Source organism: Oncorhynchus mykiss, chromosome 13, assembly GCF_013265735.2.
Source record: "Oncorhynchus mykiss isolate Arlee chromosome 13, USDA_OmykA_1.1, whole genome shotgun sequence".
NCBI classification, from domain to species: domain Eukaryota; kingdom Metazoa; phylum Chordata; class Actinopteri; order Salmoniformes; family Salmonidae; genus Oncorhynchus; species Oncorhynchus mykiss.
The window spans coordinates 42152467-42180395 of NC_048577.1; the positions used below are offsets into that span (position 1 = coordinate 42152467).

At 43.1% G+C, this 27929-nt stretch overlaps 2 protein-coding genes across 5 annotated transcripts in view; both read left to right on the forward strand.

Moving 5' to 3' along the window:
- The first annotated feature begins 2707 nt into the window (after nt 1-2707).
- On the forward strand, nt 2708-5732 carry LOC110486404 (slit homolog 2 protein-like). Of its 2 annotated transcripts, none has more exons than XM_036941132.1 (3): nt 2708-3242; nt 3692-4054; nt 4283-5732. In XM_036941132.1, the coding sequence occupies exons 2-3, from the start codon at nt 3782-3784 to the stop codon at nt 5060-5062; spliced, it is 1053 nt and encodes a 350-aa protein (XP_036797027.1). In that variant the 5' UTR covers nt 2708-3242; nt 3692-3781; the 3' UTR covers nt 5063-5732. The 2 variants fall into 2 exon arrangements, with proteins under 2 accessions (XP_036797027.1, XP_036797028.1); XM_036941133.1 differs by having other exon boundaries at nt 2708-3238.
- Nucleotides 5733-10721: 4989 nt separating this feature from the next.
- LOC110486405 (myocardin-related transcription factor A) overlaps nt 10722-27929 on the forward strand; it is a 41580-nt gene continuing 24372 nt past the window's right edge. The window contains exons 1-4 of one of the 3 annotated variants that reach the window (XM_021557979.2): nt 10722-10948; nt 12679-12828; nt 13635-13685; nt 24050-24246. In XM_021557979.2, coding sequence (XP_021413654.2) covers nt 24087-24246 — 160 coding nt within the window. In that variant the 5' untranslated portion in view covers nt 10722-10948; nt 12679-12828; nt 13635-13685; nt 24050-24086. The remainder of the gene's footprint in view (nt 10949-12678; nt 12829-13634; nt 13686-24049; nt 24247-27929) is intronic. The other 2 variants (XM_021557978.2, XM_021557981.2) reach the window with 2 other exon arrangements.

A 27929-nucleotide genomic window follows, 5' to 3' on the forward strand; every position in this document is an offset into this window, starting at 1 on the left:
TCGCAAAGTTCAAGGGGGCCGAATACTTTCGCAAGGCACTGTATGTATGTGTATATATATATATATATATATATATAACTGCTCAAAAAAGGGAAAAGGGAAGGAAACACTCATAACACATCCTAGATCTGAATGAATGAAATATTCTTAATAAATACTTTTTTCTTTACATAGTTGAATGTGCTGACAACAAAATCACACACATTATCAATGGAAATTAAATTTATCAACCCATGGAGGTCTGGAGTTGGAGTCACACTCAAAATTAAAGTGGAAAACCACACTACAGGCTGATCCAACTTTGATGTAATGTCCTTAAAACAAGTCAAAATGAGGCTCAGTAGTGTGTGTGGCCTCCACGTGCCTGTATGACCTCCCTACAACGCCTGGGTATGCTCCTGATGAGGTGGCGGATGGTCTCCTGAGGGATCTCCTCCCAGACCTGGACTAAAGCATCCGCCAACTCCTGGACAGTCTGTGGTGCAACGTGGCGTTGGTGGATGGAGCGAGACATGATGTCCCAGATGTGCTCAATTGGATTCAGGTCTGGGGAACGGGTGGGCCAGTCCATAGCATCAATGCCTTCCTCTTGCAGGAACTGCTGACACACTCCAGCCACATGAAGTCTAGCATTGTCTTGCATTAGGAGGAACCCAGGGCCAACCGCACCAGCATATGGTCTCACAAGGGGTCTGAGGATCTCATCTCGGTACCTAATGGCAGTCAGGCTACCTCTGGCGAGCACATGGAAGGCTGTGCGGCCCCCCAAAGAAATGCCACCCCACACCATGACTGACCCACCGCCAAACCGGTCATGCTGGAGGATGTTGCAGGCAGCAGAACGTCCTCACGGCGTCTTCAGACTCTGTCACGTCTGTCACATGCTCAGTGTGAACCTGCTTTCATCTGTGAAGAGCACAGGGCGCCAGTGGCGAATTTGCCAATCTTGGTGTTCTCTGGCAAATGCCAAACGTCCTGCACGGTGTTGGGCTGTAAGCACAACCCCCACCTGTGGACGTCGGGCCCTCATGGAGTCTGTTTCTGACCGTTTGAGCAGACACATGCACATTTGTGGCCTGCTGGAGGTCATTTTGTAGGGCTCTGGCAGTGCTCCTCCTGCACAAAGGCGGAGGTAGCAGTCCTGCTGCTGGGTTGTTGCCCTCTTACGGCCTCCTCCACGTCTCCTGATGTACTGGCCTGTCTCCTGGTAGCGCCTCCACGCTCTGGACACTACGCTGACAGACACAGCAAACCTTCTTGCCACAGCTCACATTGATGTGCCATCCTGGATGAGCTGCACTACCTGAGCCACTTGTGTGGGTTGTAGACTCATGCTACCACTAGAGTGAAAGCACCGCCAGCATTCAAAAGTGACCAAAACAGCCAGGAAGCATAGGAACTGAGAAGTGGTCTGTGGTACCACCTGCAGAACCACTCCTTTATTGGGGGTGTCTTGCTAATTGCTTATAATTTCCACCTGTTGTGAAATTTGTCAATCAGTGTTGCTTCCTAAGTGGACAGTCTGATTTCACAGAAGTGTGATTGACTTGGAGTTAAATTGTGTTTTAAGTGTTCACTTGATTTTTTTTGAGCAGTGTATATATATTTTAATTTTAAATATGTATACATAAGTATTCAGATCCTTTACTCAGTACTTTTTTAAGCACCTTTTTTCAGCAATTCCTGCCTCGAGTCTTCTTGGGTATGATGCTACAAGCTTTACACCTGTATTTGGCATGTTTCTCCCATTCTTCTCTGCAGATCCTCTCAAGCTCTGTCAGGTTGGATGTGGAGTGTCGCTGCACAGCTACTTTCAGGTCTCCAGAGATGTTCGATTGGGTTGAAGTCCGGGCTCTTAGGATTGTTGTCCTGTTGGTGAACCTTCGCCCCAGTCTGAGGTCCTGAGCGCTCTGGAACAGGTTTTCATCAAGGATCTCTGTGCTTTGCGCTGTTCATCTTTCCTTTGATCCTGACAAGTCTCCCAGTCCCTGCCGCTGAAAAACATCCCCACCGCATGATGCTGCCACCACCATGCTTCACCGTAGGGATGGTGCCAGGATTCCTCCAGAAGTGAAGCTTGGAATTCAGGCCAGAGTTCAATCTTAGTTTAATTAGACCAGAGAATCTTTAGGTGCCTTTTGGCAAACTCCAAGCGGGCTGTCATGTGCCTTTTACTGAGGCCGCTCCACCATAAAGGCCTGCTTTTGTTGGAGTTCTGCAGAGATTGTTGTCCTTCTGGAAGTTTCTCCCATCTCCACAGAGGAACTCTGGAGCTCTGTCAGAGTGCCCATCGGGTATTTGGTTACCTCCCTGACCAAGGCCCTAATCCCCTGATTGCTCAGCCCGATTGCTCAGTTTGGCCAGGCGGCCATCTAGGAAGAGTCTTCGTGGATCCAAACTTCTTCTATTTAAGAATGATTGAGGCCACTGATTGAAGCCAGCTCTACAGACAATTCCTTTGACCTCATGGCTAGGTTTTTGATCTGACATGCACTATCAACTGTGGGGACATTATATAGACTGGTATGTGCCTTTCCAAATCATGTCCAATCAATTGCATTTACCACAGGTAGATTTCAATCAAGTTGTAGAAACATCTCAAGGATGATCAATGGAAACAGGATGCACCTGAGTTCAATTTCGAGTCTCATAGCAAAGGGTCTTAACTTTATGTAATACATTTGCAAAAATGTATTTTATTTTGTCATTGGAGTATTGTGTGTAGATTGAAGACGTATTAAATCCATTTTAGAATAAGACTAACGTAACAATGTGGAGTGGTCCGAATACTTTCCTCAATTCACTGTATATAACTTTTGGACAGTTTGATGGATGCACCATGTAACCTCTGCGTAAATGTGATTTTATACGACGCAATGACATTTGTTCAGAAGAAATTCACGAAAACTACATTGTGTAATATTACAATTGGGGGATTGCAGGGCAGATGTTCCATCGTCAGTTTTTCATATTCGATAAACGAGGGGTCTTCAATTGGTAACTGGGATGTTTATTTTACTCTGGCTAATAAGGGGACGCTGGATACATTTTGGTGAAATGAAAGGGGGGGACTAAGGAGTACTAAAAAAACTCCATTATTAGATGGGAACATCTGTAGGGCAGATGATTTGTGGATTTAATCTCTACGGAAAAAGCGAGAGGGAGCGTGATGAGGACACAGGAGTTAGTTTACTGATGCGGCACCCGCGCTTTTCATCGTTGATTTGATATAAATATTGTAGGTAAAGTATTGTTTAATTTAATTACTTACGAGTTATTTGCCGTTGCTGTTACCGTTCATTGAATAGGCTTGCTGTTTTGTCGGTTTAAAAAAGTAACCTTTATTTACATTGTAACGTCTTTAAAAAGGTAATTGTGTATTTCTGCAATTACCAACAATACCCACAGCTCGTATAATTTAATACCGCTAAAGTAGGCTATGCGTAAAACATTACGTGCAACCGTCTCACTGCTGGTATTGTGTACAGTAAAGGATTCTGAGTGTTTTCCATCTTGTCTTTTAGAGATGTCGACTAGTTCAAGCTATTAAAAGCCTACAGTTTACAGAGCTATTAAATGTACATGTTCCTCTATCGTACCGAATACTCACTACTCAGCGACAGCGTTTGATACTGTATCTCCAAACCATAAATCTAATGGTTGTGTGCCTTATTTTGCAGATATTCCTCAGATATTCCTATCTGGATTCTGATACTCCACTCCAAACGTCCTCAAGCCTTGTCGTGATAAAGCACTTTAGGTGCACATTTTTGCAAGTAATATGTTATTTCCTGCTCTGCTGCTGCTGGCGCTGTCTTCGGTGTTAAGTTCAAAAGAGTGCCCTCACCACTGCCTCTGCTACGAACACTCGGATTTGGTGGACTGCCGAGCGCGCGGGTTCCTCCAAGTGCCCCATGGCCTGTCCCATGGCACCTGGCTGCTGGACCTGGGTGGCAACTTGCTGATGGAAGTGCGGAGCCGTGCCTTTGCCGGACTTTGGTCACTGCGGGTCCTGGTGCTGTCTGACAGTGGAATCCAGCTGCTGCAGCCCGAGGTAACACATGCGAAACCCATATAATGTCATATACCCATGGAGGACCTACTGTGTATATGTTTGGTCCAGCCCAGCACTAGTAATGGATTGAGAAACACTGCAATAGCCTATGCATTAGATAACATTAGTGGCATAGTTTAGCATAAGGATTTGATGGTGGATATGAGGGTTTGATACCGATTTTACTTTTTCATGTTCATAATTTAGTGTACCCTCCTCCTCTCCCAGGCCTTCTACTCCCTCTCCTTTCTGGAGAAGCTGGACATGAGCCGTAACAAACTGCGCCGGCTGCCGTTGGACTTCTCCCACAGTCTGTCCTCGGTCCGGGAGCTCCGGCTGGACCACAACACCCTTGAGTGGCTAGAAGTCTCCAGCCTGGAGCACCTGGAGAGCCTGGAGAAGCTGGACCTCAGCCACAACCACATCACCTTCCTGCAGCCAGGAGCCTTCCGGGGCCTGTCTCGCCTACGCCACCTCTACCTCCATGCCAACCAGCTGCGAGCTGTGCGCCATGGTTCCCTGTCCATGCTGCCCGTCCTGGAGGCCCTGCAGCTGGGCCAGAACAACATCACTCACATCGACACGGAGGCTCTGGCTCCCCTGCACAGTCTCACCCTTCTGGGCCTGGAGGGAAACCAGCTGCAGCACCTTAAGTTCAAGACCTTCCTGAGCCTCCACACGGCCGGCACCCACCTGCAGCTAGCTGGCAACCCGTGGAACTGCGACTGCGACCTGCACCGGGTCTTCAGCAAGCTGCTGAGTGTGCGCCACCTTCACGTTGACGACTACCACAACGTGACGTGCCACGAGCCTCTGCAGCTGGCGGGCGCCTCGCTGGCGTGGGTGGACAATCAGTTGTGCATGGCAGAGACGGCCACCGTGCTGGTCATCACCGTAACGGTGCTGGTGACCGTGTTGGCAGCTGTGGTCATGGCCGAGCACACCCGCAAGAAGAACCAACATGGCGGCAAGAGCTGGGATGCTGAGTCGCAGACCCAGGAGAGGTGACTGTCATGAGGGAGGGACACTGAGTGAGTAATAAGTTCCATAGATGCATTTTCCCTCACCGATCTAGGATCACATTTTACACCATGCTCCCTGGTCATTTTATGTTTGAAGAAGAAGAAAAAAAGAACAGGGCCATTTCCCATCTGCAGCAAACTGACTGTGAGAGTTCATAACACACCTCAGGCTCAGACTGCTCCTTAACATTCAGTTGAACTTGTGGCACTCCTTCTCTCTTCTACTTCATCATGGTCATAACGTATGGCCTATTCTGGTTCCAAGCCTGAGAAACAATATTTTAGAGTATGAGCAGTTTTGTATGATATATCTAGAAGTCTGTGACTTGTGGAACTTGAGGAAGGGACATCATTATTTTTCGGTGTATCATTTAACTACCCGAAGTGTATGACTGCCTACAATTTATCCTGTTAATTTCTTTCTTAAAAGTACAGTACAGTGTTTATTTTTCTGTTCAACATTTTCTCTTCAATGTCTATTCCATTTCTGCACACTGTTGAGAACATGGGTATCATGTTTCAAATGTAGGCCTATACTCAAAGTACAGTAGTTATTTTTGTCTCATGAATGATTATCTTCTAACACATGCATAGGTTTGATAGTGAATGTATTGTATACAGATGGTAATAAAGTATGACTCTTTTTTTTGACTCTACCTTGTGATGTACCTGGATTAAATCTTTGCCAGATTTGAGTATAGGGGTCTCCACTTTCCCTGTTCCATGCACTGCACTAGAGTTAAACACTCCCTTAGATGATCAACATCTCAGATTATTCACCAATGAATCACCTCTATTCCAGTTCACACACAGATTAAAGACGGTTTCAATCTATCTCGGTCTGCCATGATGTGACAAAATGTTCTCCCCTTTTAGATGACAATGTGCATTTGGTAACCATACGTTTTGCTTGTGGGTTTGGCCTCCAGCCTGGAGAAGCCGGACCTCGGCCACAACCACATCATATTCCTGTGGGTTTGGTGATATTGAAATAGAGCACAGATGAAACACTTTGAAGTACTTCATTTTAGGAAGTGCACGGTTTTGCATTAGACTCCAATAAAGGACATAAAGGATTTCATATTCTGACACCGGTCTTTGCCCAGAAACAAATTGCTGCAGGGTTTAAAAGGCTTGAATCCAGGTCACAGGGAGAATGTGGCATATGGGCCTGGCCTCCAGAGTAACAGCAGCAGATTACGGCTATGATTAAAAACTAGAGGAGGAAACCGACTGCCACGGGTAGAAAACAGACAGCCACTCAGCTCAAATCCCCTGGGCAGACCTTATCTAAGAGGAGGATAATGTCCAGAAATTGAACCTGTATCAGTACTGATGCTGTTTCTGCTCAGGAGCCTTATCAATGGATCTGGATAAGGAGAAGCGACTCAGCAATGGCGATATGGGCCAGCCACCCATGTGACCAAAGCTATTATCAGATAACAATGATATGATATAACAGTGGCATAATAACCGTCTACTACCACCAGTATTACAATGTTTTAGTTGTCAGAACCCAGTGCAGACAGATGAGATTGACGTAGGGCGTGTTAATACAAACTAGCTCATCTTAAACACAGGACAGAAGAAGGTATTATAAATTACATGAATAAATTCCATTCGCTCATATTGCACAACAGAAACTAGATGCCATTGTCTCCAAAGAAACCTCTCTAATTTAGCCAAGAGAAAATAGTATGGGATTTTATGATAAAGTATTCATAATCAACCCAGAGGATTTCCTTAGCTTCATACCTTCAACACCCCAGTTCAAACTTAACCTAGCCTCAACCACAACCCTAACCCTAGATTCATGTCCACATCCCAGTTCAACCCTAACCCACAACTCTAAACAGAATCATAACTGTAGCTTCATGTCCGCATCCTGGTCCACAACCCAAATAATCTGTAAGTAACTTGAGTTACACAATACATTTTCAGATACTATAGGATGATTTGGACATAAAGTGTGGAAATGCTAATAGAGGAACCATTGACTTGCATTGGATTTGTGCCACAAATACTATAGAATTAGCATTTGAATCAGTGGCCAGTAAAACCAAAGCATCGTACCTTGTCCATAGACTGCTTAAAGGGTAAGGAAACCAATTTTGGTGAACTATTCCTTTAAGCTTCCTAATGCATTTTCCTATTATTAAAAATGTATTAGTAATGTTGTCTTTGTCATTCTTGGTAATGGATCTAATGTGCTGTTGAAGATTAGCCAGGAGGGCATTTCTGGTTTCCCCAATTCTGGCACACGTTGCATGGAACTATTTAAATTACATTTTGTGGAAACTGTTGACAGATAGGGGCGCCAAATCCACCATTTGAGATGATTTTGTCGGTCCCAAATGTATTAGGTAGAGCATACACAGTGGTGGAAAAAGTACAGAATTGTCATACTTGAGTAAAAGTATAGATACCTTTTAATAGAAAGCTACTAAAGTGAAAGTCACCCAGGAAAATAGTACTTGAGTAAAAGTCTAAAAGTATTTGGTTTTAAATATACTTAATTATTAAAAGTAAATGTAATTGCTAAAATATACTTAAGTATCAAGTAGAAGTAAAAGTATATATCATTTCAAATTCCTTATATTAAGCAAAGCAGACGGCACCATTTTCTGGTTTTAAAAATGTATGGATAGTCAGGGGCACAGCAAGTGAGTCCGCCAGACCATAGGCAGTAGGGATGACCATGTGTTCTTTTCATAAGTGTTTAAATTTCATGATTTCCCTGTCCTGCTAAGCATTCAAAACGTAATGAGTACTTTGGGATGTCAGGGGAAATGTATGGAGTAAAAAGTACAATATCTTATTTAGAAATGTAGTGAAGTAAAAGTTGTCAAAAATATGAATAGTAAAGTACAGATACCCCCAAAAACTACTTAAGTAGTACTTTAAAGTATTTTGACTTAAGTACTTTACACCACTGAGCATACATAAAGGCTTCATAAGGACTACATAAATGCTTCACAAATAATCTGTAACTATGTCATACTCTATAAATGGTGTATTAAGGGTGACATAGCCATTTCCTCTGTAGGGTTAATTTACAATTGTTACATAATGCACTATGTATGTTTATACACCCTTTATAGAGTATGACAAATGTGTACAGATTTGTTAAGGCTTTATGTAGTGCTTATGAAGCCTTTATAAGTTGTATTTAGTTTAGTGGGACCATTTTGTCCTAGAGAAATATGAATCTGTCACAGGAACTGCAAATGGACCAGACTGAATTTGGTTCTAAGTCTAACCAATGATATGTCTTTTTTTCTTTGTATTATCTTTTACCAGATCTATTGTGTTTTATTCTACTACATTCCTTTCACATTTCCATAAACTTCAAAATGTTTCCTTTCAAATGGTACCAAGAATATGCATATATTTGCTTCAGGGCCTGAGCTACAGGCAGTTAGATTTGGGTAAGTCATTTAGGGCGAAAATTGAAAAAAAGGGGCTAATACTTAAGAGGATTTATTAACATTCAGGGGATAAGCTACAGTAGATGGCTATATCCAAATATTGTTTGATTTGCTTGCCTATAAGTAAGTGATGACAGTAGTCCGACTGATAACTTTGGCAGGTCCTCGTCCTGGTAATGTCAAGCTCTTTTCAAAAGCCTAATCTCTGATGATGCAAGTTAAATGACATGTTTGCTTATTTTTTTATTATTTTTATTTCACCTTTTATTTAACCAGGTAAGCTAGTTGAGAATGATTATCTCATTTACAACTGCGACCTGGCCAAGATAAAGCAAAGCAGTGCGACACAAACAACAACACAGTTACACATGGAATAAACAAGCGTACAGTCAATAACACAATAGAAAAAGTCTATATACATTGTGTGCAAATGGCATGAGGAGTTAAGGCAATAAATAGGCCATAGTAGCAAAGTAATTACAATTTAGCAGATTAACACAGGAGTGATTAATGAGCAGATGATGGTGTGTAAGTAGTGATACTGGTGTGCAAAACAGAAGCAAAGTAAATAAACAATATGGGGATGAGGTAGGTGATTGGGTGCACTATTTACAATTGGACTATGTACAGCTGCAGCGATCGGTTAGCTGCTCAGATAGCTGATGTTTAGCTAGCTAACTACATACCAAATGGTTATTTAACATTTATTTAACAATCCCTTGAAAACGGCACATAGTTATCAATGGTTTTAGCGGAGCTGGGGTTCTCCTTGCCCCCCAGTAGTTAACCCATGCCTCAATCTAGGTAACATAATAAAAAATCTGCATAAAAATCTGTCCGTTTTTAAACTACAGATATCACTGCATCCGCCTATGTCAGCCTTCCATATCTGCATTGGAAGGTGGCTGAGCTACAGCAGTGTTTGTCAGACCCTGAGACATCCTACACTATGGAAAGGGGAGAGACTCACAAACATCGGTGTTCTCTGTTTTGCTCTACCACCCACACAAGTGTCACGGGACTTGTTTGATGGTTACACATAAAAACAAATGGAAGTATGGAGGTAGTTTTGTGGCAACAAAAATAAGGGGTTAAATGTCTCCAAAAAAACATATCTCCTGAGCTTTCTTATACAGTATCTCCTAGATGTAGGACAGACACTTCAAAGCCTTGTTCCTTATGATACATTTTATGACTCTTTTTTTTTGTTGTTGCCATTTATGAACGTGTTATGTTGTGTTTCTATAGGCTATAGTAGTAGTCCAAATTATTTTTTTTGTCATTTTTTATAATTTGTTTTATACCTCAGGGGTCCTAAAATTCCAAATCAAATAGCTAAATGATCCGTGGAATGACCATCTTAAAACAATTCCATATGTTAGTTTAGTACTTAGTAGGACAACTCCACACAGGCATCTGGGTTAGCTCCCAATTACATCCGATTCCTTGAAGAGCTTTCCTTGTCCCCGAATCGCCCAGAATGCGCTTCCCATTGACGACACGGGGACTACGCAAACAATGGGCGTTAAATCCGATTCCAATGGAGTTTCCCATCTCCTCAAAAGTATCTCTGGAAGAGTCGAGGAGAGGGCATACTTCTCCAAGTGTGTATCTGTTGATTTAAGGTTACGTCTCCATCTAGTGGGAAAAAAGAGAACGTAATGTCCAGAAAATCAATAGAATCAGTGTATGGTGTATTTATGTGGGGATGGTTTGTGTTAAAAATGTGAATAAACGTAGTATTTTTACTGTGGTGCCAAACACCAAAGGTGTCATCCTAATAATGGAAGTAGATCAAGTGCAGGTTGGAACACTTATTAAATATGGTTTCCCCAAACATCTGGCCATTAAAGTGAGAATCATTGGTTAGAGCTGTATGATCTTTGCTTGAGCAGAAGACATCGGGATTTAAGAGGTATTTTAACTGCTTTCAACCCTAATTCTGTACTGATGTTGGTGTAGAGACAATTGATATTGTAGGCCTGGAATGGGATGTGTAATATGTATAGGACTTTTATTTTGACACGCATTCGAAATAGTTCATATAAGAACAAGCACAATTTTGTTTTATAATTTGGGAAAAACAATTGAATGCAAACAAATATATAATTATTGTATTTAACTGCTGTAAGATATATCGATGATTAAGAGATTGTCCATAATTGTTTTGCTTATTTAATCATTTACACTAAGACTACAGGACATAACTTTTATTCTGAAGGATTGTTATTCTTGCTGGTTTGACATTCGTTTGCGTGAGCAGTTTGTGAGGGAATGTAATTAGCTAGCTAGCTTTAACAACGGTCAGTAAAGTATCGATTTGATTGAAGACCAATGGAAATGCGACGAACATGTCGACCATAACTTTTCTGCTGTCACCACTCGAATGCTTGCGGTCTCGGTTCCATACCACCAGCACTGCAGCAGCGTGTGCCTCTTGCGAGGTGAGTTGAACCGCTAATGTTAGCAACTAGGTTAGCTATCAGATAATCGCAATCAGACTAGGGAGCTGGTTAGTGATTAGTCCGTTTAGAAACAGTGCACCCACATCTGGCTACGCGGGGCTAAAATCTGGTTTATGACTGCTGCACTTGCACGAGCCATGAGTCTATGTAGCTAGCATCTAGCGAGCGCATTACGTAATAGTTACAGCACAATTACCACAATGGTTAGATGGCTAACTTTAGGGAACTAACGTAAACTCGTACATCGCCTTGGTCCGTACAATTGACCTTTTTTAGCGCCCCAAAACGTAATACTTCCAGATCAACTGTAATGTCAATACCATTGTAAAGCACAATTTCTCCCCTTTCCAACATAATCAATTACATGACCTGAACGCTGCCCGTTTCTGCATAATTTAAGAAGACAATGAGCCCCGTCAGGTCTTTTTTAAAAATGGCGGGTGGGGAAGCGTAACCAATGCGTGATAGTGAGAAGGAGAATGTTGTGTGGGAAAATAGCTTTTTTTTCACTTGATCTGTCCAACTTATCACCTTATCGCCTCTAAAATGTAAATAAAACAATATAAAGAGTTTATATAATGTGTCATTACATACCTATTTGAAGGTTTGTGTCGAATTTGAATCAGGTTTTTAGGGCGGTGCTAAAGGGATCTTAGAAGTAAACCGGCTTTGAGAATGATCGCATACAATGATGACGAACAAAATGACTAGGTATCCCCCTTACCCCCATCACTGTCCATTTCTTGTTTTTAAAGGATGAGAGAAGTGCTACACCTGGTGGAGAAAGATTGTAAGACAGAAATAGTTGCATTATGCGTGCTGTACGTTACGACATGACACGTCTAGGTGTAACAGAGGGTCCGTTTTCAACTTTTCTCCAATACTATAGATCCATTACCATGTCGATCAACGCTTGAATAAAAACCTAGTTCACACCCCCGATTTTGAAGTCAACACAGTCGCTACAGTCCCATTCATTTTCTTTGTAGCCTCTTTTGAATGTTGCCGGTTGCGCACATTTGTACGGGATGGGTTGAGTTTACGTTAGTGTGCAGTTTGGGCTATCTATCTAGTTGTCAATCACAATGGTAGCCTAAAAACTCACCGCTGCTAACGTGACTTGCTAGGTAAGACATTTTGACATCTGGCCTTAGCGTTTTTAAAGATTTGCATAGCCATATGACCAGCACGGTCAAATGATCACAGTGGTTATAGAGGATGCAACAAGTAAAGGGTTAGTTGGTTTTTCATAGTCGAGCATTCAGAGGTCGAGACAGCGGGTGCACTAGAGGTAGATGTGTGGCTAGCTAAGTATAAATATTTCAACTCTATGGCAAGTGTGAATGTCTGATTTGAACTTGTATGTGACCGCACAGCTCCTTCTAGCTAATCACATATTCTGCATGGTGTCGAGTAGTGATGGGCATTGAGCTCGGTTCATGTTAAAGAGCCGGCTCATTTGGCCCCCAAATGGCTCTTCGTTCAAAATACTTAAATTGACCTAGAACCATGAAAAAAAGTGAATCTTCAATGTAAAGCCAAAAGGGTAGGCTACCATAATGTGAAATGCACGTCCATTACATTTTTACCTAAATTATTAGATGGCCTGCAAAACGTTTTTTTTTTTTTTTACGCACTGAAGATCAGAGTCGACCAGTTTGATGCACTGTTTACACTGTTTACCAGTATTATTACTGTTGTCGCCCCAGCCCCTTCGTTGGGAGGACGGAGGCGAGCATCCAACGTTATTGTGCATTAACGCCACCTACTGTACTGGAGCGCTGCCGCCTCCTGCAGATGCAGGAATGCCCATATGCAGGAATTGCAGAATGCAATTTCACCCTTCTCAACTGAACTGGGTTAGTTAAGGAATAAGGCACGGGGGGGTGTGGTATATGGCCAATATACCACAGCTAAGGGCTGTTCTTATGCACAACACATTGCAGAGTGCCTGGACACAGCCCTTAGCTGTGGTATATTGGCCATGTACCACAAACCCCCGAGGTGCCTTATTGCTATTATAAACTGGTTACCAATGTAATTAGAGAAGTAAAAATACATGTTTTGTCATACCTGTGGTATACGGTCTGATATACCACGGCTGTCATCCAGTCAGCATTCAGGGCTTGAACCACCCAGTTTATAAATTAGCATTAATACTGCCTGTAAAAAGTGGAGCGGGCAAGTGTTGTGGATTCGCATCCTGCCTCTTATCTTTCTCAAGGCTTAGATTTGTGTCGATTTGGCTAAAAATATAAAGATATCCTTGCATCATATCTCTAGATTTTATTTGCCTGCCATGACATAAGTGCTTCATATTTATTTGGCTCACAGAACCCTATTCAGGCTGATCCTCTGCACTTGGCCTACTTTTTCTATTGTCACTGCCTATGAACAGGTGGATTATCTAAATGCTGTATTATACTTACGTGGGGTGGGTCTACCTAGCATCTGATCTCTATCAAGCTTGAGCTTTGTGGAAATAGGAGACCTGGAAACAGTTGGCCTGCTCCTTGGACATGAATTAGGATCTAAAATAAATCTTATGGTTTAGAGATTAAGATACTTATGTAATCTGTTTACTTGTTGTAACAAATGTATCTCTTTCTCTCTTTTACCCTCACTACCCCTCCCTTCTCCTTTCACTTTTTCACAATGAGAGCAGCCCCACTGAAATGGAAACACCCAGGACCTTGTTAAACAGGAAATAGACCAGGTATGCTATGCACAAACGCCTCTCGTAATCTCACGATTACCCACTCCTATTGGTTGAAGTGTTATGCTCTATGTTACTGCTGTCATCATCATGTTGCTGTGCTTTTGCTGTGAATCCCTTTTCTTCAACCATGAAGGTCTTGTTATTTTGTTTTCCTCTAGTTTTTCATCTTTCAGCTCCACTTTCTTTGAATCATGGCTTGAGTTAATTTAGCTCATCCATGTTCAGTTCATATCTCACTTCAAAGTGGACAAGATTATAGGTAGTTGAAATACAATCTGAATCTTGGCATAGAAGTGTCAATCTCTTTGAATCCTAATGTTTCATTACTGGGGCTGAAACTTGTAACAGTTTGATTGATATATTGCACTGTACACCTTGTACTGTGTTTGCACCATAATAACATTAATGCTAATAAGAACCCACTTTCTTAATTAGTTACTGTTCCACACACACTGTTATGTACAACTTGGTACGTAAACACAGCATGTACTGGGCTAGTTTTGGTTTGCTAATGCCATGTCAATGATCAGTGTGTTGGTTGTAGATATGATTGACAGTTCTGTCAGTAGTGGAACTGGACCATCAGGCAGGGATTACACACGTGTAATTAAGATGTCGGGCAGACTCCGTGGCATTGTGACCCAGTGACATCATCAGAGACAGGAAGTCCTCCGGCTACTCCCAACAGGGGCCTAGGAGGAATGGCTTTAGACTGCCATGCTGTCTACATGCTGCCCCAATGGTCCCATGCATCACAACAAACAGTGAACCCTAAAACCTGATTTGAATTATTTCTCGACTGTGAAGGAAAATAAGTGCGGATCACGTGGTGGTGACGCAGAACATGAGGGATGCAGAGAGGCCCGGGCTATGATGTCATTGCTTTGGCAGGGGAAATGATTAAGGCATTGTGATCAGATCGTGCACTTCAAATTCAGTCCAGCTTGTTCTAGGTGCCGACTGTAATGAATCGTTGAAAAAACTGTCCATGGTGAGGAATTGGGATAGGAGAATTCACAGTTAGGCAGTGTTGTGTAAAGTAGGGGACATGGAGACTTTGGGTGTTGTTAGGCTAGTCTTTTTGTGCCAGTCAGATTCGCACAGCTTTTACATCAGTTTTTTGTCTCACCCCAAAAATCTGACCCTACACTTCCTCACAGAATATGAAGCTTGTTTGAAATAGAAAGTGAGAGCCGGGGTGTTGTGTCTTTGGCTATGCCGGATTAAGTGATATGACATGCTATTCTATAAAATAATTTCTCCGTAATTGATATTACCTGATTGAGCTAATCATGTAATTGTAATTAACTAGAGAGTCGGGGCACCACAAAATAATATTTCTAAAGCTGTTATCTTCCAAATAAACTCTTAATGACCTACAGTGCCTTGCGAAAGTATTCGGCCCCCTTGAACTTTGCCACCTTTTGCCACATTTCAGGCTTCAAACATAAAGATATAAAACTGTATTTTTTTGTGAAGAATCAACAACAAGTGGGACACAATCATGAAGTGGAACGACATTTATTGGATATTTCAAACTTTTTTGACAAATCAAAAACTGAAAAATTGGGCGTGCAAAATTATTCAGCCCCCTTAAGTTAATACTTTGTAGCGCCACCTTTTGCTGCGATTACAGCTGTAAGTCGCTTGGGGTATGTCTCTATCAGTTTTGCACATCGAGAGACTGACATTTTTTCCCATTCCTCCTTGCAAAACTGCTCGAGCTCAGTGAGGTTGGATGGAGAGCATTTGTGAACAGCAGTTTTCAGTTCTTTCCACAGATTCTCGATTGGATTCAGGTCTGGACTTTGACTTGGCCATTCTAACACCTGGATATGTTTATTTTTGAACCATTCCATTGTAGATTTTGCTTTATGTTTTGGATCATTGTCTTGTTGGAAGACAAATCTCCGTCCCAGTCTCAGGTCTTTTGCAGACTCCATCAGGTTTTCTTCCAGAATGGTCCTGTATTTGGCTCCATCCATCTTCCCATCAATTTTAACCATCTTCCCTGTCCCTGCTGAAGAAAAGCAGGCCCAAACCATGATGCTGCCACCACCATGTTTGACAGTGGGGATGGTGTGTTCAGCTGTGTTGCTTTTACGCCAAACATAAAGTTTTGCATTGTTGCCAAAAAGTTTCATCTGACCAGAGCACCTTCTTCCACATGTTTGGTGTGTCTCCCAGGTGGCTTGTGGCAAACTTTAAACAACACTTTTTATGGATATCTTTAAGAAATGGCTTTCTTCTTGCCACTCTTCCATAAAGGCCAGATTTGTGCAATATACGACTGATTGTTGTCCTATGGACAGAGTCTCCCACCTCAGCTGTAGATCTCTGCAGTTCATCCAGAGTGATCATGGGCCTCTTGGCTGCATCTCTGATCAGTCTTCTCCTTGTATGAGCTGAAAGTTTAGAGGGACGGCCAGGTCTTGGTAGATTTGCAGTGGTCTGATACTCCTTCCATTTCAATATTATCGCTTGCACAGTGCTCCTTGGGATGTTTAAAGCTTGGGAAATATTTTTGTATCCAAATCCGGCTTTAAACTTCTTCACAACAGTATCTCGGACCTGCCTGGTGTGTTCCTTGTTCTTCACGATGCTCTCTGCGCTTTTAACGGACCTCTGAGACTATCACAGTGCAGGTGCATTTATACGGAGACTTGATTACACACAGGTGGATTGTATTTATCGTCATTAGTCATTTAGGTCAACATTGCATCATTCAGAGATCCTCACTGAACTTCTGGAGAGAGTTTGCTGCACTGAAAGTAAAGGGGCTGAATAATTTTGCACACCCAATTTTTCAGTTTTTGATTTGTTAAAAAAGTTTGAAATATCAAATATGTCGTTCCACTTCATGATTGTGTCCCACTTGTTGTTGATTCTTCACAAAAAATACAGTTTTATATCTTTATGTTTGAAGCCTGAAATGTGGCAAAAGGTCGCAAAGTTCAAGGGGGCCGAATACTTTTGCAAGGCACTGTAGTAATATTTTACATCAAAAGCAGTCAATATTAATCTTCACCTTAATTCAGTCTCATCTGAAAGTTGTAAATTCTTGGTTATCTTCACAAACCCTGGCTAACAAGTTGAATCAGCAATACAAAATTGGGTTTAATTATTTATTTACTAAATACCTAACTAATCACACAGAAATACACATAATTAATCATAACTTGATTACACATTACGTCATAAAGGAAAATGACAAATTACGTCATAAAGGAAAATTACAAATTATGTCATAAAGGAAAACGCCCCTAGCGGGCGGAACAGATATGACCGCTTGTTACACACAACAAAAGGGGCTGGGTTTGAGTGAAAGAGCGGGAAGACTGAGGGACACAGGGAGAAGCTGTGCTATCGTAAATACAGTATCTTATGCATTCTAAATTGGAAAAGGAAAATGCGATAAATATTTACTCTGAATTGCGCTTCGGTAGGTTGGTGGTAGATGGTTGGGCAACACGGCCTTCCGAGTCCTTTGTCCTTTGAAGAATGTATCTGCTGGTAAATTGGATACGTTGTAGTAACGTTGTTGTGTGGTAGACGGGATACTCTGTCGGTTCCTTCCTAACCTGCGTTTGCAGCTGCTGTTGCTAACTCAACGGCTAGGAGGTATCACTTCTGTAATGAATAAGAGTACAAAGTTCATACCATTCGTAACCAAAGCTCACACTGATGTTGGTTTCGTTCTGTAGTTATTATCTGAACCATTCTGACATCGGACCGTCGTCCTACATCCTCGGAACAGGAGGTTATATTGTCGTCAAGGCTTTATATAGGAAGGGAGAAAAGTGGTGTGTTTCATAGTTTACAACCTTTGTCTCTTCACGTGGGCGGGCCACTGAGTCGGGCCTAATTCACTCATGAAAACCCAATTCTCACGTTTTAGAAGCTAAAATCACATTTCATCCCATCACAAATAATTTCATATTCAAACATTGAAATTGATCAGCAATTCCATGTGAATCCGATAACTCTGATGTGTAGACTTTACACTGTAGAGTTTATGTCATCATATCATTGATGAGAATGTCTCAGATGACAACCAAACTGACATCATATTCATTAAGTACCACTGCATATGCTCAATTGGTCGGATTACTAGAATATAGTTAATTTCCCCCCACCTTCTGATGTTCCCAGAATCTCTATGTTAACCAAGGGGTTTGCAAATGTAACATCAGTAGGGAAGAGAGAGAGGAAAAGGGGGGGAAGAGGTATCATAAACCTACCCCCAGGCCAACAGTGTTTATTTGTATTTCGTAGGTAGGCAGGTAGATGCCCGTGTGGAGTTGGTTTCGGTCTCCTGAAATGATGGCCTTTATCTCCAAAAGTTGTATTGGTAATAAAGGTCTTGAAAGATTAGCTCTGTCTGTTGCATTTGCTTTGCAACTCAAGAACCAATCTAAAGATCTAGGATGATCCTTCTAGAGTTCTTAATGCTAGAATGAACATTAGGCTACTGAGTATTAACCTGGCAGGGGATACACTACTGTAGGTCTATACCATTAAGACCAAAGCCAGAATCCCAGGTATTAAAAAGTGTTCAGATGGCGAGAGTTCTGATAACAGGAGAGCATTACAGTGTAAGCTCTGGGTCTTGAGATCAGTGTCTATCAAATGAAGGGATTTACCTGGGTTCCAGGTGAAAGACTACAAAGTTGGGTATATATTGGGAGAAATTATATGAACAAGATACAGAAGCACAATAACACATAGCTAGCCTAATATGATGAAATAAGTCACATGTGGTCCTGTTGAGGGATGCTGTAACTCATTGTGCAACATGGCGATACATTCTGTTAGTGCTCAGCACATGCTACAGGTGTGGCATGCTGTCATTCTAAGGGAAAGTAAAAAACTCTCCAACAGCACATGATCCAGATCATTTATAATAAGTAAAACGGGTCTCTGAAAGTACAGGATTAAAGTGTGTCTAGGATCTCTGGGTATGTTGTTTTGAATAATTCTGGGTTTGTTTAAACATTTCTGTCAGCTGTTTTGTCTCAGGACTTCCTCTCTGGGATGACTGACTGTTTCCTAACTGGTTGTCAAGTCAACATGGTTTACCTGGACAACAGTCCAGTGTCTTATCATTCTTATGGCTCTTCTAGCTATCGTTCTGTTGTCTTCTGTTATCGGGTATCATTGTATCTATCACAAGTTTACAACAACCCTTCAGGTTACCATGTCACTTTCACTAGAGCTTCCTGGACAGTCCCTGCGGCATCTTTTGGCTTAGTTAAATATTAGCGAAACTATTTCCATTTAATTATGTACTGGGTTGATGCTTTTGGTAGAACTGAATTATCATAAGTGTATTTGATTAAAGCACTTAAATTGAACCAAAAGTGTGACAGTTTGTTAAAGATGGATAACTCATTTTCTGCTCGCTACTAATAAGCAGCACCCTTTCAGCACATAGCCTAGGCCTACATCTATCTACGGCCAGAGGTGGATGAGGGCAGCGGAGCAGGTTCGACGAAAGGGGATGGGTTGCCATGGAAAATGACATAGTATATTATGAACCTGTTTTTAAAAAGGTTTGAAGGTTTGAAAATAACCTGTTTTCTTGAAGGATTGAAAAGCCTTGGGGAAGGTCACCAGTCAAGACCAGTGGAGTTCAAAGGTTGTGTGAACTCAGGCTTCCCATGCAATGCTTCTCTGGTGACCTCTCCTTCAGCTTGAAAAGTGTGGAGTGGTGGCGTTCGCTTGTCCTGACAGCATAATATGTTTTTGTATGTGTTCCAACAGTTGTAGCTAGATTGTAAGGGTGGAAGCCTCTGGAACTTGGCTCGAGTGGCAGGAAGCTATTGTTGTGATTTTGGTTCACAGAGGGCAGCTATGTTAATCCGCCCATCGGGCTCAGGTTTCTGCCATGTTGACTTAAAGGTCTCGCACAGTCATCCTATTTCCCAAGTAAAAATGACTAATACATGCTCAGAATTTAATACATTTTACCTTCTCTCATCTATAACGATCAGTAAGCCCGAAAGAACTGGCTGAGTGGGCGGGAAGTTTACATTCATGTGTTCTCCTTGACTGACAGCTCTTTCAAACATCCTTGTGTACATTGCCAGGTAACAAGGTAAACAATGGGCCACAAGTTATTGATGACCAAGTAAACAATGGACCACATGTTCTGTAACTAATTACAGATTACAGTTCACTGATACGCTTCTTCACCAGAATTAAAGCCTGAGTCACCTTAGACATAAGGGGAATGTACATGAAAACAGCATACAATAAGTATACTGTACAATTTATTGGTGCCCTTGCATTAGCATTATAAAGGATAATATGTTCAGAATTGTATGTATTGATCAGATGTTTATTTGATTATTTGCAATAGGCCAGCATAGCTGAAATATCGATCAACATGAATACTCATGAGAAATAAATGGTTAGAAGTCATTTGACCGGGCAGACGGGTTTGGCCGTGCACTTTGTAGTGAAACTTTTCAATGTTTGTATTTGGAATTTTTGTGTGCCTGAAATGCTCTATATTTGAAATGAATAACTATGACTTGGGTCTGGCTTCACAGCATATCCCCCTTCCTACGGCACATCCCCCTTCCTACGGCACATCCCCCTTCCTACGGCACATCCCCCTTCCTACGGCACATCCCCCTTCCTACGGCACATCCCCCTTCCTACGGCACATCCCCCTTCCTACGGCACATCCCCCTTCCTACGGCACATCCCCCTTCCTACGGCACATCCCCCTTCCTACGGCACATTCCCCTTCCTACGGCACATTCCCCTTCCTACGGCACATTCCCCTTCCTACGGCACATTCCCCTTCCTACGGCACATTCTTCTTCCTACGGCACATTCCCCTTCCTACGGCACATTCCCCTTCCTACGGCACATTCCCCTTCCTACGGCACATTCCCCTTCCTACGGCACATTCCCCTTCCTACGGCACATTCCCCTTCCTACGGCACATTCCCCTTCCTACGGCACATCCCCCTTCCTACGGCACATCCCCCTTCCTACGGCACATCCCCCTTCCTACGGCACATCCCCCTTCCTACGGCACATCCCCCTTCCTACGGCACATCCCCCTTCCTACGGCACATTCCCCTTCCTACGGCATATTCCCCTTCCTACGGCACATCCCCCTTCCTACGGCACATCCCCCTTCCTACGGCACATCCCCCTTCCTACGGCACATCCCCCTTCCTACGGCACATCCCCCTTCCTACGGCACATTCCCCTTCCTACGGCACATTCCCCTTCCTACGGCATATTCCCCTTCCTACGGCACATCCCCCTTCCTACGGCACATTCCCCTTCCTACGGCACATCCCCCTTCCTACGGCACATCCCCCTTCCTACGGCACATCCCCCTTCCTACGGCACATCCCCCTTCCTACGGCACATTCCCCTTCCTACGGCATATTCCCCTTCCTACGGCACATCCCCCTTCCTACGGCACATCCCCCTTCCTACGGCACATCCCCCTTCCTACGGCACATCCCCCTTCCTACGGCACATCCCCCTTCCTACGGCACATCCCCCTTCCTACGGCACATTCCCCTTCCTACGGCATATTCCCCTTCCTACGGCATATTCCCCTTCCTACGGCACATCCCCCTTCCTACGGCACATTCCCCTTCCTACGGCATATTCCCCTTCCTACGGCACATCCCCCTTCCTACGGCACATCCCCCTTCCTACGGCACATCCCCCTTCCTACGGCATATTCCCCTTCCTACGGCATATTCCCCTTCCTACGGCATATTCCCCTTCCTACGGTACATCCCCCTTCCTACGGCATATCCTCCTTTCTTTTTCTTACTAAAGCTGATTTAGTATCACAGCATTCCTGCTGCGGTGGTTGCCTGGGAAGCAATGCAGACAGAGTAGATGTTGGAGTTTCTCCAGTGTCTTATTACAGCTCGATGAGTGGAAAGATAAAAGGAGATGGAAATAATACCCCCCCCCCCCCCTAATCAGACTCTGTTACGTACATTATGGTCAGAGTTTGTAACATCCACTGATCCACTGTCCATGATGGTACAGCAGCCGTCTTCAGGATTAGCTTCCTGGCAAGACCCATCCAATGTTCTCCCCAATTGATAAAGCAACTTGACTGTAATTTTCGGTGCAGCCTGTCCCCCTGAAATGAAAAGCAACCACTGCTGTCAGCTGTCTTCATTCTTCTGAGAATAGTGTAACGGTAAATTAACACTGGCATCCAGCCACAACACAGTGTGCTTTTTCCAGCATGCTGGTAAGTAGCTTGCTTGCTAAAAGTCACAGTTGACAAGGATTATGTATCATTCTGCTTCAGCTATTTTACAGTTTGTAAACAAAGCCGTATGATGCGCTCATATGATGACTGTTCAGGTTCTACATATTTAAATGAGTTAGGATTATAAGACTACCATAGGTGTTTGACATTTCCAGCCTTAAAAGATCCCAGAAATGTTCCATATGTACAAAAAGTTTATTCCTCTCAAATCCCTGTTGTATAAAGCTGGTAGTAAATCCTGCCTCCTGGATCCACGTGTTTGACATGGGGGGGGGGGCAGTAACTTTATGTTCAACTTTGTCGACGTACCAGCTCGTCATTTTTCATCATTGGGTCAACCTACTATTAACTGGTTTCATCCAAATATCATCACATTTTCACTGTTTGCAACCTTTTAAATTGCATTCAAACAGCCATTGATAAAATGCAATTGTGTCCTTAGCTTATGCCTGCCCATACCATAACCCCACTGTCACCATGTTCACAATGTTGACATCAGCAAACCTCTCACCCACACGTCATGCGGCCCGGTATAGTTAAAACCGGGATTCATCTGTGAAGAGCATACTTCTCCAGCGTGCCAGTGGATATCGAAGGTGAGCATTTCCCCATTGAAGTGGGTTTACGACACCAAACTGCAGTCAGATTAAGACCCTGGTGAGGACGACGAGCATGCAGATGAGCTTCCATGAAACAGTTTCTGACCGTTTTTGCCGAAATTCTTCGGTTGTGCAAACCCACAGTTTCATCAGCTGTCCGGGTGGCTGGTCTCAGACAATGCCGCAGGAGAAGAAGCTGTATGTGGAGGTCCTGGACTGACGTGGTTACACGTGGTCTGCGGTTGTGAGGCCTGTTGGACGTACTGCCAAATTCCATAAAACCACGTTGGAGGTGGCTTTTTGTAGAGAAATTAACATTCAATTCTCTGGCAACAGCTCTGGTTGACATTCCTGCAGTCAGCATGCCAATTGCATGCTCCCTTAACTTGAGACATCTGTGGCATTGTGTTGTGACAACTGCACATTTTTTTGTGGCCTTTTATAGTCCCCAGCACAAGGTGCACCTGTGTAATGATTATGCTGTTTAATCAACTTCTTGATATGCCACACCTGTCAGGTGGATGAATTATCTTGGCAAAGGAGAAATGCTCACTAACAGGGATTTGAGAGGAATAAACCTTTTGTACCTTCTGGGATCTTTTATTTCAGCTCATGAAACATGGGACCAACACTTTACATTACGTTGCGTTCTATATTTTTGTGTATATATAAAACACAGGGATATCACCTTTTTGACTGCACTGGGCCTTTAACCATGGGGTGAGGCACTAAACAAGAAGACAATGGATGGCAGTGTAACACTATGCAAAGCGTTATATTACAGTAGATTGCACAGCAGCAAAATTAACTGCTGCACCAAATTCTGTAAAACACAGCTATTTAGCTATGCTGCTGTTTTACCTGCTGAGAAAACTGCAAATAAGTTTGACAGTGAATGCATTATGAGTAAAGCTCACCACATGACTAATGCAAAAATGGCATGTGGATACAGACTGCATTCCATCAAGTCACATTGCTATTTAGTGTAGGAGACCGTATCGGTACACACTGCTAAGTGACAGAATAGCTGGAGGTTTGCAAGAGCACCTTTGTGGCCCATCAGTAGCAAGTTGAGCGCTCATTCCAAGGCTATGTCTGTTTTAGGCTGCTCCTCTGAATCCGTTCGCGTGTGATGTTGTACATTTCTCTGCATTGGGTGGTGTTTATGTAAGGCGTTGCCATGGCAAGGAGCTGGTCCTCCGCAGTATTGGCTGGGCCCAGTGTTTCATCTGCGGTCCTGCCTGTTATGGTGGGTTGCCATGGGGATGGGCTGGTCGTTCTGCAGCAAGACCCATTAACCTATTGGATTAGGGCTCATACACTCTGTCAGGCTAGTGAATTGGAGGGGAGCCCTGGGAATGTGTCAGGCAGGTGATGTAAGGCAGTAAGCAGTTGGGGATACAAGTAAAGGAGGGATGTTCTAGCCAGTTTAGTAAGATGGCGAGAGACTTCTAGGCATTTTTGATGAATGTGTTATTTTGTTTATCTCTCAGGTCTGTCCATCAGCCACCCTCTGTCCCCCCTGCGATCATGGAGGCCCAAGCAGGCGAGGAGCCAGGCCCAAGTGGTTCGGCTCCTGCATCGTCTGACTCCGCCCCCAGCCCACATAGCGAGGCAGTGACCAATGAGCTGCAAGAGCTGTCGCTGCAGCCCGCCCCCAACCTGCTGCCCCTGAGAGACAGGAAAAACGGTGAGTGCCCGTTCTGATTCCAGGCAACTGCTATCAAGCCCACTGATGAGATTAAAACCCAGGCGGACTGATGCTATATGGCGCGAAGACCATCCACTTTCATCAGAAAGCTACTGGTATGAACTTTAGAAAATGAAAACCAAGACTGCAGCTATGAAGTATGGACAGGTTACTCAGTCTGAGGCTCTGTGTTGTGTAAACACTTGTATAATGTAGGTAGAACTGTAGAACTGTTACAGTTTGCTCTCTTAAATCCTCTCACTTGGCACAGTATCCACAGTGGTCTCTGATCAAGGAGGGAGCTCAATGAGGGGGATGAGAGTTGTATCTTACCCATGTGCACTCTGGGTCAAAGGGTACCTGGAATGAAGTTTGCAAAAGTGCACTTGAGGAAGAGGAGTAGAAGCTGGTGTGCAGGAATAAAACCCAGCTGAACTTGAGCTTCTCTCATTAAGTCATGAGGAGGAAGAGCTTGTGTATGAAATTATTTTTACAGATATGAGGAAAATAGGAATGTGTGTGTGGGTGTGTGTGTAGGCAATAAAGTTTAAACGTGGGGGCTACTCTCTCCTTTTCAAATCAAAGTTTATTTGTCACGTGCGCAGAGTGCAACCTGACAGTGAAGTGCTTACTTACAGGCCCTTTACCAACAGTGCAATTTTTAAGTAAAAAATAGGTATTAGGTGAACAGTAGATAAGGAAATAAAAAACAACAGTATAAAGACAGTGAATAATAACAGTAGCGAGGCTATATACAGTAGCGAGGATATATACAGGCACCGGTTTGTCGGGCTAATTGAGGTAGTATGTACGTGTAGGCATGGTTAAAGTGGCTATTAATATATGATAAACAGAGAGTAGCAGTAGCATAAAAGAGGGGTTGGTGGGAGGTGGGTGGCGGGACACAATGCAGATAGTCCGGGTAGCCAATGTGCGGGGGTACCGGTTAGTCGGGCTAATTGAGGTACAGTACATTAATGTATAGTTAAAGTGACTATGCATATTTGATAAACAGAGAGTAGCACAGCGTAAAAGAGGGGTTGGGGGGTGCCATTTCATTACCTGTTCAGAAGTCTTATGACTTGGATGACTTGGGGGTAAAAGCTGTTGAGAAGCCTTTTGGTTCACGGATTACAATTCTGAGCAACACAGTCAGCAGCACTGGAAACATTGAAAAGCACTTTGTTCCACCAAATCACACTAGCATCCTAAACCAGAAGCATCTCAGCGAAGGGGAGCTGTGAGACAAGCTAATGTTAAAAAGAGCAGCATGCTCTCATGAGCAATACAAGTCTGAGTTAATCGTGTTCACTTTTTCCACTCATCTCACCCTTTCCACTCATGCGGTCATCAGATGCTGTGTGAGTTTACATAGTTAACATTTTATTACCGCAGCCAAAGCAGCAAACTGCAGCTCTAACTTTGTGTTATCCCCGAGCGTACACACCCATGCTCAGTGTTGTAGTAGTGAACTGCATGTAGTTCAACTAGTCATTTAACTCTATTTTGCAGTAGCTTGGTGGTAGTTGAACGCAATTCATAACTTTTTTTGCCTAGCTACATTACTTTTTCAGCTAAAAGATATATTTTTTTATTTTATTTAACTAGGCAAGTCAGTTAAGAACAAATTCTTATTTTCAGTGGGTTAACTGCCTGTTCAGGGGCAGAACGACAGATTTGTACCTTGTCAGCTCGGGGATTTGAACTTGCAACCTTTCGGTTACTAGTCCAATGCTCTAACCACTAGGCTACCCTGAAGTAGGCCATTTCCTTTTTGTTTTTGGGCATCAGACCTGTCTAATTCTCACTTGAAACACAGTTTGTGTGTTTAATAGGCTCAAAACATTCTGTTAACTTCTTGCAATTTGTCATCTGATATTTCAGATTTAGATATGATTATTTATCACAAGCTTTTTCTACCAGTTTACCAATTGGTAGCTTGGTAAACTATATTTTCAGAGTAGCTTCCCCAACACTGCACATGCTCAGTTATTTTACGATTTTAGAGGTTACATACTTGTCCCAATATTTCACTGAAGTGCAGGCAGCTCAACATGACTGTTTATTGACAAAGTTGGCCCGGGTCCAACCACTTTGCTAAGGAAGAGGCCTGAGAGATCAAGTGTGTAGTGGTTGTCGAGGTACTGCACTCACACCCAGACCGCAGTTGTAATTCAAAACACAGCAGGGCTCGACACTGCTGCCCTGACACTGTGCTCTACTCCACTCTGATCTCCATCTTGCTCTGTGACTGAATGTTCACCAATGGATCATAATTGTATGGGTGTCGGTGTACGTTTGCCGATAAGCAAGCACACACAGGCTCCATTATGAGTGAGCATGCTCTGCACGTTTAGTCTGGTGTTCTGATAGGTGAGGGGAGGAGTGTGAAGTGTCTGTAGGGAGTCAGGTGTGATGAGATGCCTGGGTCGTGTTTAATAGGTCACGGCACACCACAGATAAACCTTTCCTAATGGGAGGCAGACATCTGTGCTCTTAATGAACTAGTTCAGCTAGTTCCTCCACGTTTAAAAATGGTTTGTCTCCTCCTGACACTGTTCCGCACGGAGTTGATTCTCAGCATAGACACTGGACGTCTGTTTTTTATTTATTATTGAATACCCGAAACCTACAATATACTTGCATTGAAGCCGCTCAACAACTACATCATACCAGTCATCCAACAGACTCCCATTCAGAGCGACACACAGAAGTATCCAGGGTCAATGCCCTGCTCACAGGCACGTTGATAGATCTCCCACTAGGCCAAGACGTCTGTTTCCATGGAAACAGAAATGTCTTCCTGGCGTTTATCTGAAACACTCATGCTCGAGGAGCCTTACGTAGCAGAGAATAATTAAGCGATTGATTGATGTGTGTTTTTCTATAATTGTGTGAGTGTGGGTGTTGGATAATTGCAGCCGACAGTTATGTTCTCGACGTAGATGTATCCTCAATTCCTTCTCTGTTCATATTTTGATATGTTGACACATATCAAGGCTGTCAAACGAGAGAAGGAGGAACAGAGATTAATTGAAGGGGATGACTGGAAGGGAGGAAACAGATTATGAACGAGGGGCAGCAAAGAGAGATGAGATCAAGAGGCATTTAAAGTCCGCTGCTATGAGTCTAAATGTGTTGTTTTTTCCAACTGTGAAACATTAGTGGAAAACCTTGACACCTGAACCATATAGCTGACCTCATGTACCGTGAATGTGATTGACCAGGAATAAGGGACGTGACGCACGTGACAGTAAGGATGACTGCACGAAGAGTTCATAAGAGTTTAATCACCCTGAAGTCCTATGAACCCTACTTGCTCTTCCATCTCTGGCCCTGAACACATGCTGCCAGATGTACACAGCAGCTGGATTGAACATTGTGGACCACTAAAACTATCAGTGTTGTTTGGGATGATACACGCTGCCATCTTGTGGCTGACAGAAACACTTTAACTGGCCATACAGCATTAGAGGAAGGACAGGGAACTGAAGTACTATGGCACATCACATGTACATGGACATTTGCATGTATGCAACATGTCCTATGTATCAGGAGATGAGGTTCATTTTCAAAGCTTGGATTTCTCTTAATGTAATCGAAATGTCTTTTTCAGTGTAAACTTGGGTTTTTATGTGTTCAAATGCACTGAGGATATTGAACAGGTTCTAGATCTTTAACAC

Excerpts from the sequence above, each read along its gene's own strand:
- LOC110486404 (XM_036941132.1), top strand. The coding sequence starts at position 3,782 with ATGTTATTTCCTGCTCTGCTGCTGCTGGCGCTGTCTTCGGTGTTAAGT. Across the intron at positions 4,055-4,282 it reads TCCAGCTGCTGCAGCCCGAG|GCCTTCTACTCCCTCTCCTT; the intron begins GTAACACATGCG and ends CTCCTCTCCCAG.